This window comes from Haliaeetus albicilla, chromosome 4 (genome assembly GCF_947461875.1).
Source record: "Haliaeetus albicilla chromosome 4, bHalAlb1.1, whole genome shotgun sequence".
Lineage (NCBI taxonomy): Eukaryota > Metazoa > Chordata > Aves > Accipitriformes > Accipitridae > Haliaeetus > Haliaeetus albicilla.
In genome coordinates, this window is record NC_091486.1 from 5,252,105 (window position 1) to 5,269,865 (window position 17,761).

The window sequence follows — 17,761 nt, forward strand, 5'->3', positions numbered from 1 at the left end:
CTGATTTCAACCTGTGACTTAATTGTTCTCTGAAATTCTCCATCACCAGTGAGTATTCTGCAGATAGTGCTATTGTTATTACTCCTGTCATATTATTGTGTTTTATCACGCCCTTTAGCAACGTGGCGTTTTTCTTTTCCAAGCCCGTATGAGCGCTGCTACGGTAAACCGTGAGGATATTTTTTTGACCATTCATGACTTGATTCTATGCCGGTCTACTTTGTGGAATTTTTAGAACATTTAATTTCTTGTTTCCTTCTCCATGCCATTTTCAGATCATTTCTAGAACATTTCCAGAAAAAAAGCGAGCTGTTGTAACTCCTTTCTGACCTATTACTGCTCTCAGGTGATAAAGGTACAGTTAAAGCAGGGTCTGTATTAATTTTACTTCTACCAGATTCTCACCCAAAGGTTTGTCATGGTCCTAAATGTAAAGACTAAAGTTATACATTTTCTTCTAGCTCATTTAACACATTATTGTCAGGAGTCTTGTCTGAAGTTACAAAGAGCCTTCCCTGACTCCATGGTGCTATGTAAGTGGTCCCTTGAAGGACTGGTATAAGTGAACACAGCTTAAATTTACCAGGGGCCAAAGCTGCTTGAAGTATTTGGGATGTATAAAAAGTACTCCATAAAGTTAGTGCCTACTCTGAATACTACAGCTGTAGTAGTCTCGATCTTCAAAGAGCGTACTAGTCCAGGTCTTCAAATATCTGCATGACGAGGACCAGAGAACAACTCAGTTATCATCTATTTTTTCACCAAGACTTTACCATGCTATTCTTTGCTGGTTCAGACCCAACGTGCCACCACGCAGAGATGTGTGGTGTTACTCTTATCTGGGGAAGGTAGCAACTTTTAGATAGTGAGAAGGTGTACGGAGAGAGGAAGACAGCGCAGCACTGCAGGTGATGACTTTCAGCTTCCCCTTCTCTTCTTCTTGAAGGTTCTTCTTTTCCCTCTTCTTGGTTTTCTTTTCCCACTTTCCCCCCCTCATCTCTTCCATTTTTGCACCTCTGAAATTGTGTAACTGGGGCATTATAGGCTGCTTCTCCTCCTGTTATTACTTTCCCCGAGTGGAAGCTTCACTCGCAAGCCTGATGAAACATTTTTCCCCTCAAACCCAGGGTGCCAATTCTCACTTTGTCAAGAGCTCCAGATAACCTTCATGAGAAGTTCCTCTCCCCCTGCCTCCCACAAACACTCCAGGTTACGGAGATCTTGTCACAGTCACTAAAGTGCTCCTTCTTTCTCTTTTTCCTCCTCTTTTCTGCCCAGTGTTGTTGCTCAGATTTCTCAGTTTCTCTTTATCTTTTCTTTCGCCATTCTCTCCTGCCTGATTTTCTCTCTGAGTTTCTCTTACACTAACCCATATATGAACTCTTCAAGTTGGCTTGCTTCTTCCTTCTGCCCTTTCTTTCCACTACGAAAAGAGTTTCTCAACCACAGATCAAATTTAAATTACATAAATAGACTATTTTCCATGCCCCAAAAGTAAGTAGAAGAGGAGCAAACTGAAACCCATGTCTTTTTCCATTCGCAAGTTTTCGATTCCGCACTCTGTCAACCGGCAGTTGCTGTAAGCTAACAGAGAGTTACTGGAGCCTCAGCGATTAATCAGTTACAAATATAAATAACTTTTTTTGCAAGTTGAAGTGAGGCACGCTGCTTCCCAGATGACATTTCCACCAAGCGTCCAATGATTCCTCCAGCTTCCCTTAATGCTCTGAGCAGGACCTGTGTCCCATGGCAGGTAAGAGCCCCGAAAAACACTTTTAGCCTTGTTAGTCCTTGCTCAATAGCAGGCGAGTCACAGTTTTGCCATAATGCTGTCTAGTAAGTGCTATTTGCAAGTCCTGGCTTCAAAGCGCTACGCCGGACCTATCGTGTACGGCAAAGTTCTTGAAAAAGGTTCTCACTGAGCAGATTACTGCAGATCTGTATCCAATAATTTATGGTGTAAGCATTAAACCATTCATATCACAAACACCTGTGCAAGCCAGTTGGCCTAGTCAATTCTTGTTTAACATTTAATTATGAATATAATTAGCATGAGTTAAGAGACAGGCCAGGCATCCGCAATAAAATTTCCACTATGCTAAAAAAATTATAACTATGATAACAAAAAAGACTAAGCTGGGGGAGAATATGTCCCTCCCGTGCAAACTTTTGCATTACAGCAAAATCCAAGTACAAATTCTTTGAAAACTTTTTCATTTCCTTTGATGATAATTGTAAAGCCTCCACCATATTTATAAGATGAAATTATACAGTTTTTCTGTTCCTTTAATATTAAGGCAAATTTCCTCACTGGTGTAACCCTTTCAGTGAGGTTCCTCAGCTTCTCCTCAAAAAGTAAATGAACTGATTGGATGGTGTCACTGGAACACTGTGTTAGGTAAAGTTCACGAGGGGGAAAAACCTAGTTAAAATATTATTTCAGTGCACACCTAAGAGTTTTATGAAGTGTTCTTTGTAGCCCAACAGAATTGTACGCTAACAGAAGAAAAGGACTAGTAAATACTGCAACGTATCTCGTTTTAAAGGCAGGTGCTTATATTTTGAAAAAAAAAAACCAAACCAAAGTCAGTCTAGAATCAGGCTCCCTGTGGACAGGTGTTAACTGGGCATCCTTCACAGAGCAAAGCCCTGCCGAGGAGCTAAACCTTCATGTGTAGATTTTCTTTTCATTTCCCTTCCAACAACTTAATTAAAACTTTCTAAGCAACAAAAAAATAGGAAGAAATGTTTTACCCACTAATTTTCTTTTCAATGCCCTTTATTTCTGAACATGTTGGGCTATTTTCCACCTCAAAAGAAAAAATCTGTTCATAGGCATGCCCTCCAATTTTATTTTTTTTTCCTAAAACAGTTGCTTCCAGACCTGGAAAGATCTATTTAAAAATGCTGTCGAGCAGAAACAGTTTTCAACTGTGAAGGGAAGGTCATTGAAAGAGCACAGGGAGGTTACTGGGGCATATTGTTCCTTGACACCTCCTGGGAACAAAAAGCCTGGAATGAACCTCCTTCGTTACCAGTTTGCTGCTATTACAAATATGACAGCCTCCATTTACATCTTCGGTGGAGGTATGCTTCCTTACTGCCTCGAATTTGAGTGAAGACTGTGCTAGAATGCGGTAGCTACAATAGTTGGGAATGTTAAAGCTTAAATATATTCATAGCCAGTTCATACCCCTCTCTTGTGGAATACAGTTCTTTAGTTTAAACTGCTCTTTCTCATCTATTTTTTGTACTTATTGGTTTCACTCAGGATGATCATATACACCTTTTGTCTGTATTTTGTTAACACCTATAGATTAGAAGCCTTCTCTTCTAGTCTCTCTGTGTCCTATATCATCTTAGCATCTCTTCTAAAATGTGTTTTTTCTTTCTATTCCAGTATCAGTTAATCATTCTTGAATCCGAATTTCACACAACTTTCCAGATAAGGTTTCAAAAAGCTTTTCAAAATGGATTTAATAGCTCTCAATCTCCAGTGAAAATACCTAGTACCGCTTTCTGAATGAGCTGTTATTATTATTGTTAGTGTTACTGTGCTTGGGAGAATACATACGTCTACAGATATACCATACACATATTCATATATTTACATGGATGGATATCCCTGAGATTACTCTACTCACAAAATCGTTCCTTTTTTAAAGAAATCTTTTAAAGAGTTGCACCTCAGCTTCTGAATGCTACTCATTTCTACACATTTTTTGTTCTGTTCACATTTAGTTTATGGATTTCTACTGCCTTCTGATACTTGGATTTGGACAAAAAGGTATTAATTATGATTTATTATGTGAGATATATTGTGGTGACCTTGGATTTGTTTATAAATCACCATGTTCACATGAAATTGAGGCTTTCTGATGCCATGCCAAGCCCCAAAACTTCCTTGGACAAGTAAATGGAGGATAGGAAAACGATTTCAATAGGAGGCTCGCCAACTGTGAATCTGAAGGCAGTTTGATTAGGACTCGAAGCCCACAGATTGAGATTATGACAGAAATTTGCATAATGCCAGAGACTGATAAGATTTGGTTTCTCCGGAACCTATTACGTGATGATGTTAAGAGACTGTCATGGATTTCTTACAGTGCAATATGCTGACTTGTCTTTCCAAGACGAGTTGGCCTTGAGCCTTGTTCTTTGTAAGCCTCGAGTGAGGTTTCTTTAGATGTCTTTTGAAAATCTCTTTAGACATCTTTTGTAACTTTCCACCAAGATGATACAAGGATGTTATGACTGTCAGAATAAATGAATGTATTTATTTCCTTTCTGTTTCCCAGCTACTATTTTCATAACACTGCATAGTAGTTCAGAGCAGGTCCTTGCTACGCTATGTTTTCAACCAGTGTAGCTCTGTTCTTTGATCATGATTATGTATCAATGACTAGATTTGCTTATTGCCTCCTGACACAGTTTTTTTTGCCTGGTTTTGGTGCAGACAGCTTCCATGCAAACTCCTCAACAGCTGCATTATTCAGTGCAAAATTTGCTATGGCCTGCTGAAGACCGAAGCATGATCATTGCCCAGATAGACGTGAGTTTCTGCAACGTGTTGTCTCGAGCCACACAGGCAGCGTGTTCTTGGGGGACCTTTCTGAAGCAGCACTAGAGCCCAAGCTCAGAGAAAACCTTTTTACTGGTGCCAGCCATCCTGGAGATGAAGACAACTGATCATCATGGAGAGGACTGACAACTACTCATAGCACCTCTAGTTGTTGTGGGTTTAAAAAAAGCCTATCGTTCTCATGAAAAAAGAGTTTACTGCTTTGCTATGTTATCTTCATAGATTTTGTCAGACAAGACCAGTAAAGACCAGTATCTCATACCAGCAAAACTGTAATAAATTTTTTATCTAACATCTTTCAATAACCAAAAATGCTATAAAACTCTATCATGCGTAAGATGCTAAATAACCGTCTTCAGTTTCCATATAGTAGGGTAACACATAGCATTATAGGATTGATAGGAACGACATTGTGAATTCTGCTTAGCATGCACCAGGAGACCCTAATTGATATATCGAAAGGATATGTGTGAAATCAGTTGAAAAAAGTGTTAATGGCTTATCAGAGCAATCAAAAAAAAAAAAAAAAAGAAATCCAGATCTTGAAAAAAACAAAAATTATATGAGTATCTAATGTGGACCTTAGGTAGTGTCTAGGCACTTAAATTTACCATTATAATTCTGAAAAACCTTATTCAGCTGCCATCTATCCCTGAAGGTGCATAAGCTAATTAGATGCTGCGATTGCGGCCTTCGAAGAATTTTAGGTGCCTATGGCTCTACTTCTCCCTGTACAGAGAAATGCTTCCTTTTCTGCTAGCGTCGAAAACCTTGAGCTCCAGCGATGGGGAATTACTTTGCCTAAGTGTCTCAGAAGGTTTGATCCTGGGGGGCATTGCCAGGACCTATGCCATATATGCTAACTAGGTCTGGTGTCCTACAAATGCTGTCCCTTCTCCAGGGACCTGGTGGCTGATGTGGATCCCGTGTTTTCTGTTCCTCATAGTGAGGCCTGAGATATCTCGTATGAGGTTGTGGATTCCACTTGAAAGCCTGCAAGTCAGATTTTGCAGCACTACGTTTTTATTAATCTCATTCCTGTATTCATCTGCCTTTAGTGGGAAACTCACAGCAGCAAGAGATACCTTCATTCAGAAAACTGCAGAAGGATCATAATTCTGGCAAAAGGATTTCTATTTAGAGTATATACATACGTATACGTCTGTCTCTGTGGGTGCATTTTAAACAATAAATCACCTATTTATCTACAGGACTTATGAGACACCTATTAAATTCATATTAGAGATAAGGAACTGAAATGAAGGCATAATCACTAGACCCCATTGAAAAAAATCTTTCCAATGTAGTAATCTTTCCAACCTGTTGCAGAGAAAATCAAAGACCTGAACTCAAGCCTTCCAAACCAGAGACAGATGTTGCAGCTTTGGGAACTGGGTGGAATTTTCCTTTGTGGAATATCAGTGGGGTTTTTTTGTAACTGCAGTTGGACAGATGCACTGTCTATACAGATGCACAGTCTATACAGCTTTCTCCAGCTGAAAAGATCTGGAAGGACTAGTCGGTACTTGAATATTTCCTATGCTGTGGATATCAGCCATCACTGCATAGACGACTGTAGTAGAGAAATTTCTTTTTTTTCCATGCCTTCTGCCTGAGACCTTTCGACAAAACTAGTTCAATTAAAATGAAGTTTTAAAATCAACTAACACGTTTACCTGGTAATATTTCTCAACAGATTTTGGGGGTAGATTTTTTGGTTTCAGTGGCTGAAGTCCTGGCATAAGTTTGCATGGCCATGTGGGTTGAATTCTGTAAATAAGGTGATTAAGTGTTTCAGTTATTGGCACTTCTACCACCTTACTCACATGAAGCACAATTTTACTTGCAGACAATCTGTTGAACCATGTCTGTTGATCTTCCAGAAAATCAATAGAACTATTTGCGGTGCTAAGTAATTTAAGTGTGGCTGAACCTGACTTCATAGCAGCATTTGGGCACACTTTACAAGTGCATATTTCATCCAAAATACCACAAAATGACTTGCCAGTAATATACTAGACAAAGTCCTTGAAAAAAACTGCTTTCCCAATCCTAAGAAACAAAATTAGTATTAGGTCAGAGGTCTTGTGGCCTTCCACTTATCATTTATAAATTCTCCAATATAAGCTATATGAACAGTAATTATCCAGCTTCAGCCTGACGACCAGAATTCTGAGATTCTATAATGCCCTGAATTATCTTCTAATATTCAGTCATATCTAAATTGTTCTAACATTATGGCCATATCTAAAGTTATTTATAGGGGAAATTGAAGGTGGAGAGCAAGCACTTTGCCTAATACACAGTACTGGAAAATTTTGTTCCCATGCACATAATAGAGATGTTAATTAAAATGGCATCATCCAGGACAAGTAATACTAAGCTTGCTATGGATTTTTTCACATAATCTTTAAAATAGCATCAGCATAAGGAGTCCGTGGCACCTCTTGGGTACTCATTCCTCCTGAAACTTCTAGCTAAATGACTAAATCCCCAAGAAGTATTATTGGTAACTTGTTACTACCTACTACAGATAGGTTTTCAGGCCCCTTCATCTTACTTATCGAATGTATGGCTCTGACTAAAGGGTGCTCTGTGCCAGTCCAAGGATATAATCATCATGGCAGTGTGGGAATGTGTCCTAATTACCTTTTTCCTAGCCGTCATCAGGTTGGTTTATTTCTGGCATTTTTAAGCACTCCTTCTAACTGTACTGCACACTCATGCCCTGCATGCTAATAATTCCCATTTTTGAAGACCAGACAGAAAAGACAGAGACGCAAGAGCCTGAAGAAGAAGGGAAATTTTCTAGCAGCTCAGTACTGACCAGGCAGAGTAATTAGCACAAAGTAGCGAAAGAATCAGCTGCAGTGGAAATGATATTGAAGAAAAGAGATTTTTTACTTTGCCTCAGGACTATTAACATACAGAAGAGCTCCAAAACACTGAAAACACCTAATTGTTGTTTATAGACGTTTTTTAAGTAGAGTCAGTAAGAATACGGATTTGTAGATACTGTGGCAGTAAAGGCCAAATAAAGAGAAGATTGATTGGAAATCGTAGATTACTTTAGACAGCTGGATTAGGTAGAAATCACCCTGATGTGCAGTAAAGCAAGCAACAAGAATTAGGGTTTTGAAATAGTGCGAAGCATGTCTTAGAGTGCTAGCATTTTCTTCCTAGGAACAAACTGTCTTAAAATCCCTCTATAAATGACTGTTCATTAGCCTATCAATGTGTATAATGGCTCTCAAAATCATAATAAGAATTAATAATAGTTCAAATAGCAGAAAGGGACATTAATTTCTCACTCATGAATATTAATGCTTTAGTAGACAGTCTCTTCCCGACATGCTTTCAAACTCTTAATTCGCAAGTCTATTACGGGTTACCTGTTATTTTAACTGCAAAAAATCTCCCCACTGGGCCACCAAAAGATTTCAAATCACCCTGACTTGGACACTAGCAGAGAGGATGAGAGCAGAAGGCAGCACAAAAGATGAGATCATGGTGTCCTTATAATGTTCTTCAGAACACAATAGTGTTTGCTCAGCCAAAGCATACACCAAAGGGCAATGAAAAGTAGCGATAAGGGGCAGGAAGACTAAGTTTAGCCCCAGAAGACCAGTACAATGGTGGATTATCACGAAGAGAAGGTGATAACGGCGGAGGATAGGTATTAAACAGTTGGCTGCAGCATAAAGGTGTGTAAGAAGAGACGCGAATGGCACACCAGGCTGTGCCCCCTGAACTGACCGCGTCCGCTTAAGGCACCACAGCTCCTCCTTTCCGAGAGGACACAGCATCTCCTCCTTTCCAAGAGAACACAGCATCTCCTCCTTTCCGAGAGGACACAGCAGGTGAATCGAGAACCACCTGAAGGGCACGTTCAAGTGCTGGTGCTTCAATGAGCATCTTATCCCAATGCAGCGCAGAAACTGATGCAGAACAGTAAGAAATTCTTTATTGTTTTTCCCCTCTAGGCAGTGCAGAGACTGTGCAACAGGAACTTAAAACTCGAGAGATGATGTTCTCCGTCTAGTTTCCTTTGAAAGGGGCAGAAAGTGAGCTGCCAAGAGTAAACTTTCAGGTAATGCATTTCTTTACATTGGGCATTTAACTGCACTGCATCTCTAAATAACCGAGAAGGGAAGGATCTTGTAAGATGTATTTAACCTCATTATATCTGATGCTGGGTCTTGAAAAGCTTTAGTTGAACTAAAGACTCTTATGAATATAAAATCAAAGTGAGCCGTACATTAAGGGTTTCATATTCTCTGACAGCTGCGCATGTGCACACACAGCTCTCATTAACGGCGATGGCAAATATGCATGCCCATCATCCAGAAAACAGATCTCTAAGTACTTTATTGGGTTTGGTTTTTTTCCTAGAGATTTTTCTCTATTGGATCTTTAATTAATCTCCTACTAGGCTTTTCCCCTTTAAGTTATCCCTCTCCCTCCCCCCCCTTTCCAACAGGAGTAACCCCCCAAATCTCCCTGGTTTTTTAGTCAAGTTTTTCCAAGCTGATATAGTTTTACAAAATGCACCTGCATATATTAAATACAGAGAGGGTTTGCAGCACACAAACCACAGAGACATGTAACAGAATAAATGCCTTGGACTTTGAAAATACTTTTGATGCCTGCCAACCATTAAACAAAACAAAAAAAAAAAAAAAAAGCAGCAAAGGTAGATATGAAAATGAGAACATGAATGTTTTTGCATTCTTTTTGTGATCACTGCAAGGCAAGAGTCTGCAACCTTGTGGAACAAAACACACGCATTTCATTCTGATTAACATAAAGACAGCCCCTTCTAACATGATTCACAATTATTAGTCTCTCTCTTGTGTTTGGGGATATATGGATTATCAGCCTAGCATATTTTGAATACATACACATTTTAATTCCTTTCCTAAACCATTTTAGGCACTACAGTTAAATCGCATATACAAAATTTATAGATCAATAATTTGATATTTTTTCTCCAGTTAAATAACAAAATGCTGTAGGAGATAAAAGGCAGTCAAAAACAATAAAAAGACAGGATCACGGCTAATGGAAGGTAAGTCAGCTTTGAGATGCCTCTGTTCTTCTATTTTTAAGTTTATTATTATTTTTATATAACAGGCTATTTCACTAGCTTCTACTGTATCTGATGTACTTACTTATCGCCTCCACAAACTGTTCAAAGAAGCAGTATGGGAACAGCGGCTCAGGCAGCTCTCTGAAAAACATCTTGAGTGCTCCGGTGACAACGTGGATGTCCTCCCACTGGCTGTCGTCCAAATTCAGCTTCTCTTCTGGGAAAACACGAGGAGAAATGGAACAACTGGTTTTAATGAAACAATTACAAGACACTAATTATTATGTTAATGTTTGCCTACTATCATCAGCAACCGTTAACAGCCTTCTGCACCTAGAGGTTTGGTGCTGTGCATGTTTTTTTTTTTTTCTTTTTTTTTCTTTTTTTTTTTTGTAGGAAGAGAACATTTTCAATGGAATACCATCTGTAGGAATGCAGCTAACAAAAAACAAGAGACACAAAGAGACAGTACCATTGACACAGTATGTCAGATACATTTATTCCCATAATGCATCAGTATGAAAATTAGCATCACAGCTCAACATGATTCAAAGCTATTTGGTTTTGAGGCCGAGGGGCTAAGAGTTGCCAACGATGGCCGGCTCAAGGGACCGGCCTAAAGGCCTTGCTGAGCCAACAGGAGACATATGCTAAACATGGCAATAGAAAATGAGTTATTGCTTTACATGTGTTAGCCTTGCTATGTACAAGGGAATAATGGGTAACGCTTTTCTCCTTTTTTTGCCTGAATGTAATGTCAGCAAGGAATAGAGTACTGTGAGAGAAAGGATATTAATTCCTTCTTACTGCTTCAAAAATATTTTGTTTGGTTTTCATCTCTGGGAGGAAGATTTGCCCAGCAACAATATTAGACAGACCCCTGTTGGCCTACCTAGGCTATGCAAAGCTGTCAAAAATGATAACACACTAAAGACAAACCACAAGTGCTTACAAAACTGTTTTGCAAACAAAAAAAATGTTTTCTTTTGAAGCTTGACTGAGCTATGGAATTTAAATATAAAAGAAACTAAATGCTAAAATAGAGTTCCTAATAAAAATAAAACAAGATTGGAAGATTATTCTATTTTTCTTTGGTTTTGTTTTTACTCTTTAATTCTGGTAGTGTGATACTGTTAGAACATAATAAACAGTGAGATCATAATCCATATAAAACTCTAGGAAAGTGCAAATCCTTATTAGCCCAAATTAAAATGACACACTCTTTCTCCAAGTTCTGTTACTCCAAAAATGGAGTTCCCTTTTTTCACATGTGCTATGATTCTCTTTTTTAGAAAATTTCAGTCTGAATGTAAATCGGGGGCCAACCATGAAAACTACTGAACAAATTTAATTTGAAGCAACATAACCCTGAAATGTTTTTCTAAATGTCACTGAAATTTCATGTTTAGCAATTCAGCCGGCTTCAAGAGCAGCCTCCTTACTGAACTGTTGTTAAACAAAATGGGAAAGTTATTGGAGACACATGGACACCCACAACTCCAGATCCCTGGTACTTTAATGCAATAGCTTTCTCACTATAGAGTTTACTTTTGGACAGAAAATCTTATTCAAAATGGAGTTGTCCTTCAACTTTTATTTAATAAATGTTATTAAATGCTTTCTAAATTTCTGGATTCAGGAAATGTATACAAATAAAGGAGTGGACCCAATTCCTTAACTTGGAGTAATGTGAGACAAAGCTGGAACAAAGGCAGACTTGTGCATTTCATTTAGTTGTCTTGCTTGCTTCTTTGGTTTCCAGCCTTTTTTTTTTTTTTGCCTTTTTTTTTTTTTGCCTTTTTTTTTTTTTCCCATTGAATTACCTCAATCATAAAAGTAATGATTTGATCTCAAATGAGTTACCAGAGGGGATCTTCTTTAGACTCTGAGATCATATTTGATTGATTGTATTTCAACAATTAGTCTTTTATTTTGCCACACACTATTGAACTAGATCGACAGCATCTTAGCAGGCCAGCTTTAAACAGTCAACTGTTAACAATAGCATCAAAAAGAGAGACCTGATGGGGTTTACTGTCACTTTAAAGAACAGGGTGGGTTTTCACATTGTTGAAATCTGTCAGATATTTTGAAATGTCCCTCTCACTATGGTGCCACACCCCCTGCGTGCCCTTATAATAAAATTGGTTTTACTCCTGATTAAATCATTTTCTCCCTACCCACTACCATACTTCTCATAATGGACCTGTGTGCTCTACAGCTGGTGTTCTTCCCATGGTACCAATTCTTACTTTATCTTTTAAGCACTTTGCTGCTAAGATCTCATGCAGAGTGCTTATGTTTTGTTAAGAGCTTCATTCTTAGAGAAATAGCTTAACACATGTTCTAAAAATGTTGTACAACTTATTGCTTAAAACACATTTAGAAAATGTATAAGTACTGTAGCTTTGGCACAGAACTTTAAGTAGAAACCTTAAAAAAAAAAAAAAAAACACAACTTGTTTTTGCCATGCATTTGTCTTAAATGTCTAAAGTGGAATGCTTGACTTCTAAGGCTTTATAGAGACTTATCTTACCAGATTTTTGCACCATTTCCAGCTCTTCAAGGAAACGTGTTAGGAATGTATCATCGTGAAAGCAAAGGGTGTCAATTTTCCCTCTAGCAATAAGAGAGTTTTTTAAAATGTTTGCTAGAAGGAACAAATGCCAAGTCAAAAAAAAAAAATTAAAAAGAAAATAGAAGTCCATTCAGTGTAAGACTCTCGTTTGGTTCCCACTGGTTGGAATCGCTCACATACCATGGCGACAGGGCCATAAACAAACACACACATGCACTTCAGGCTAGGTTTAAGGGGAAGACCTGACTTTTTGGCTTTACTCAGACATATTTCTTATTGGGGTGTTTTGCTTACATAAAGATTAAGTCCCAAATCTGGTATTTAAACTTGACAGTCAAGGACTGCTTTCAGTCAGGAGATACTGTATCTGGGAAGATGCTCAAAATCTCACAGTCCTAAAAATTTGCTTTAACTTGTCAGTACTATTTGATTAGTTCAACCATCACTGCCAGTTGATATCATATATCTTAGATACAGACACAAATATGCCCAGAAAAATCCCATAAAATTTATGCTAATACTCAGACTGAAAATATAAAGACCACATTAAGGAAAAAAAAAATAGTGCGGACACTTGTCAAGGTTATTAGTTAAAAAAAAATCGATATACAATACATTTGTGAAGGGAATGTGTGTTTTACTGTGTTATTATTCTTAGTAAGTCAGCCTTTTCAGCAGTACACGTTTTTAATGGCACTCGCAGTGTCTGCAATAGAACCAAACAGGAGTTCAGCTTTGGTTTAAGCATACCATTATAAGGTTATCCTTGTTCAAAAAGGAAGAAGGTAATCTATGGAAAGATCAGCTAAAGATTAAAAAAAAAAAAAAAGAAAAGATGAAAATCAACCAAGGCAGTACAGAGAGCTCAGTTTTGAAAGAAAATGGATGTGGTTCCTCTAACCACATGCCCTGCCTGGTATGTAGACTAGTCTCTAGAAGCAAAATACAGTCATTTGAGAGCACTGCTCGTTCATTTTTCTTTTGAGATAATTTATACAAGTATTTTCCCAGCTACGTATTGTCTTTTGCCCATGCTGCCATTAAATCCCAGAGCACCACGTTCAGAAGTTGTACTTCACTTTGGTTATTACATATTCCTACAAGGGGTCTCGTGGATGACCCCAAATCACGCGGAAAGCAATTCCGACAAACACAACTATCGGTGCCTGGTCTGCTATGCAGGTTGTGCCCTCAAAAAACTTCCTAAAGATTTTGCTGGGACATGTCTTATTGGGTCTCATACTGTAATCCGTTTGCTAAGATCGCTGCTTTTTTCATCGTTTCCCTGCTGCTGGCTGCATTGAGATGGCAATGCCCCGCACGGCGGGCACTCGGACACAACAGCTTCCACCTCTGTATTCCTCTACAAACCTTCGGCATTTTGGGTTTGATCAACCCCCAGCTCCAGTGTGTGAAACCTCAGAAAACTGGAGCGTCCATCCCAGGGGCCAGCGCATATGCTGAGGGAGATGTTCCCTGGAGAAAGCCCTGCACAGCACTGTTAACTAATGCATACAATTCCCCTCACATCAAAATCTTTGCAGAAGTGCTGGGCGTGCACAACGCATTCCCAGTTGACTGGAAGCTTGGGAAACTTGCTGGACTCACTCATCCCAATGGGCATTTTACTAGTGAGAGATCCAAAACAGAGTCCTGTGGTTGAAAGAGGAAAAGAAAACTCTTGAACATACTAGGAAAAGACAAACTGTCCAGTGTCATTCCTCTTCTTTCTTGAAGACACCTCTTTCTTGTCTTTTTTCTTTTTTTTTTTTTTATGGTTATATTCTTCAAAAATAATTTGCTGGTCATTCATGGTGTTCAACAGGAGAGAAAAGAACAGACTCAAGCAGAAGTTCTTCACTTGTGTCAGCATGCTCCTTCATCACTAAATCCCTTTGTGAGGGCTGTTCTCATGACTGACAGCACAAATATTAATTTGTACGCTGAAAGGTTTGTGCGTTCGATAGCTGTACCTGCACACAAGCCCTGATCACTAGTGCAGAGACGTAGCAGCCTTCTTGGGGCAAACAGCTGCTTTCAAAGGGATCGCGCTCAATTTAGAGCAGTAATAGAGCGCAGGGATGTCCAGAGACATGACAGCAATGGGATGCTTTGAGGTGGCAAAGGCTCTTGCTCATCATATGACAAGGAGCTCGCCCCTTGGCAATGCGGCACATGACGCTTAGCTTCCTCCCCTGCCAGTAAATGCCATCCTGACATTGCATTTTATATACATTCTCCAAAGTGCATACAATCCCTGCAACTTTAATTAAATAGTACAGCAGAAACCTCAACTCATGCAAAGCAATACTTTCCTCATTCAGCCAGATTTTTGTGAGTTCTCTCCCAGCTAAATAATTCTTCTTCCTCTCTCCCTTGCTAGTTTTGGGAGGTCCACTGTCCTGCCTGCACTCAGTGCATGGTCCTTCACTTCCAAGACTGTTTAAGCAAATCAAAGAAAATGTCAGCTAAGAAAATCATTAAATTTTGTATAGAATGTATTTCTAAACAGCTTCTGCTGAATCCATCCAACGCTACTGTTGATGAATTAGCAAGGACGTAGTCAGCAAAAGAAAGCTTGCATGCATTACTCCTTCTCTGCTAGAGGAACATGGCATGCCCTTTTAACAGAAAATTTAAGCCATGTTGTTATAATGCCTGAGCATTTGTTTATTATGGGAGTCCTCATTTCCATGGAGCCTAGGCGCAAATTACTGAGCAACTTAAACTAAAAAGCAGAACATCTCTATGTGCATCCAGAGCGCTGTTTACTCCAGTTCTCTGAAATGACAGTTCACTGACCTGGGGGGATGCTGGAACAACCAAGTACTGCTAACTTAAATCTCAGTCCGTGCCAGAAAAAGAAAAGATTTCTGTACTTGGGCACACTGGGTCATATTCATCCTCACATAATTCCACAGAAGTCCACAGAGTAAGAGAGGGATGAACTATCTCATTGTTTCTGTGAAAAAGTTCCAGTACATTTGAGAAGTTCAGAAATGGTACATCATGAAAGCATGCAGAGTAATTCAAAGGTTTAGAGAAGTGGTCAGCTAGTGACGCCATTACGTCGGGGAAATTTCTATGTTCTCGCTTTCTGTTTGAAACTGGAAGCATAAAAATATATGGTGGTACTGAAAGGAGAATCCTTTTGGTAGTCAGAAACAGGTATCATCACTAAGATACTCTCGCACATCAATCACTGCCAATAACTGCTACGGGGTTAGATGGCAGCGATATTAGTTTTGACTTAGCATATTCTATCATTGTGATTTGAAGCAATAATTACTGTAATAGGATTATAATTACAAGTACTTTTAAAATTCATTAAATTTAGCTGAATCAACTATTCCGTATGGGAAAAGGAGTGATTTTAAATATAGACTATTTCCCCTCAAAATGCAGCTGAAAGATGCCCAAGAATAAAGAGACCACCTGCCTACAGACCAACATACTTTGGCGAGACTCGTTTGGAGGCGACAGCCTCCCACGGTGCGAAGGTTTCTCAGCCTCGGAGCACCAAGGTTGCCCGAGCACAAGGATGGGGCTTGGCAGACTTTCTGCAACTCCTGGAAATGAAATTGCTATGCTGAGTAAAAATTACATTTGTCTTACAGTGGTGAGATTCTGGCCTCTATCTAATTCTCTCTACTGAGTTGTTGAGCAGTAACTTCAGCTTCTCCCTAGTAGTTAACGCACACTTTGTTTTGCTTTCCTTTCTGTTTGTTCTTCCCTCTTTATTCTGAACCAGGCTAATGACTTTCTCATTTCTCTGTGCCAGCTAATGGGTTTTATTCTATTTTCTAGCGGGATGCTAGTATTTTTGTTTCATATACCTGAGGTCTGCAGAACACAAACATCAAATACTTGCCTAGATCAGGAACTTACTTTTCATGATACATTTTACTATTCAAAGGCAAAAGCCCATTCCAAATTCTGCTTTCGACTGATCTTCCTCGCTTAGTCATATGTTGTGTATACATATATTAGTCAAGGTAAATATCTCCCTTCCAACTTCACATCTGTTATTAACATCTTTTTTATTGTGTAATCGCTCTCCAGTAACCTTCTCTGCAATCTAATTTTAGAGGGTTTTTTTTAAAATTTTTTTCCCCATTTACAGTCATGTCTTTTATCAGAATTGTGTGTATCAGCGTCCACAAATCTACATTTTAAAGAAATTGAAGGCTCTCAAGATCTAATACAGAGAGGAATTGGACAATGACTCTCTGTCCCATTTTCATACTTCAAAAATATGTTCATATTCCTATCTTTTTAATTGTGCTACTAACTCAGAGTGCTTTAGGATTCTGTCATATAGCTCTTCTGTTCTTCCCCTTCTTGCTGTTTCTAACACTGCTTCTATTTCCATTCTTGTCAAAAGCCTTTTCATAGTCCAAAAATCTGTACACAATGTTTTGTAATATTTGGCAGACTTATCTGAAACCTAATTCACTGCCTTCTTGTGATTCATGGGTCATAAATTATTTCATATGTAATGCACCCCAAAGGGTAAAAAATTCTTTGTATTAAATTTCAACCAGACAATTTAGGGGAGAGAAAAAAAAAAAAAAAGGGAAAAAAAGTATTTCTGAGACACTCTGAAAAGATCTGATCTCAATATATGGTCTAGTGTGTTGTCTCCCACAAATGGTATGTCAGTATCCTTTAGTAAATACGAGATTTCAACATGCTACAAGTGAAAACACTCCTGCTGTAACATGGGCTTGCTATGGACAACTTTAAAGGAAAGGAGAAATACAAAATGTGTAGTACTGATCACACTGCTGATGCATTAAATCAATTCTGTCTCCAGTGATTGTCAAACTGAAAGGGTCTGTACAAAAACAATTCACAAAACAGGAATACCGCCCAATCCTTTCTTATTGCACATAGCCAAATATATTATTGGGACTGACCCCAATAACAATAAGCTTGTGCCTCAGTGAGTGAGTTTCAATAATCAAAGGAAATAATTAACAAAACAATAAAGATCATTATGACTTCCTTTATGTAAATGACTTCCAAATGTAAATAGATCAAAGCTTAGGCTAAAATTAAGCAATTCCCCTAGTCCACTTGCAATACTGAAAAGGAACACACATATATGGTTTGTTTACAGTTATAAGGAATATCAATGAACTATTAGTTTATTGTTTGATCAGAAAAACAGAAATCCAAACAATTGTCAAAATGTTATTAATACATTCCTTATATCTGTAATCATATTTATTTTAATGGGACTATTTACAAGAACAAAGATTACCCGTAAATGTAAATCTCTGTTCTCACACACCGGCTTGTAGGATGTCCAGAGAACAAATTCTGGATATTTTAATTTTTTTTAAATGAAAGGGCTCTTTGAAATAGACAGGCTGAAAGAAGTATTCTTACATAAAATCAGGTATATACAAGCTCTGCAAATGTCAAGGACAAAACATTTTATTTTGTATAGAATTTATCTTTTGGTTCACTAAAGTCAAAACACTTCTGTTCATCAGAACTTTTATA

At 38.4% G+C, this 17,761-nt stretch overlaps 1 protein-coding gene across 1 annotated transcript in view; it reads right to left on the minus strand.

Moving 5' to 3' along the window:
- The window catches only part of ARHGAP15 (Rho GTPase activating protein 15), a 330,335-nt gene that overhangs the window by 52,025 nt on the left and 260,549 nt on the right, over window positions 1-17,761 (minus strand). The window contains exon 13 of the mRNA XM_069780763.1: window positions 9,754-9,888. Within this exon, the coding sequence (XP_069636864.1) occupies window positions 9,754-9,888 (135 nt within the window). The remainder of the gene's footprint in view (window positions 1-9,753; window positions 9,889-17,761) is intronic.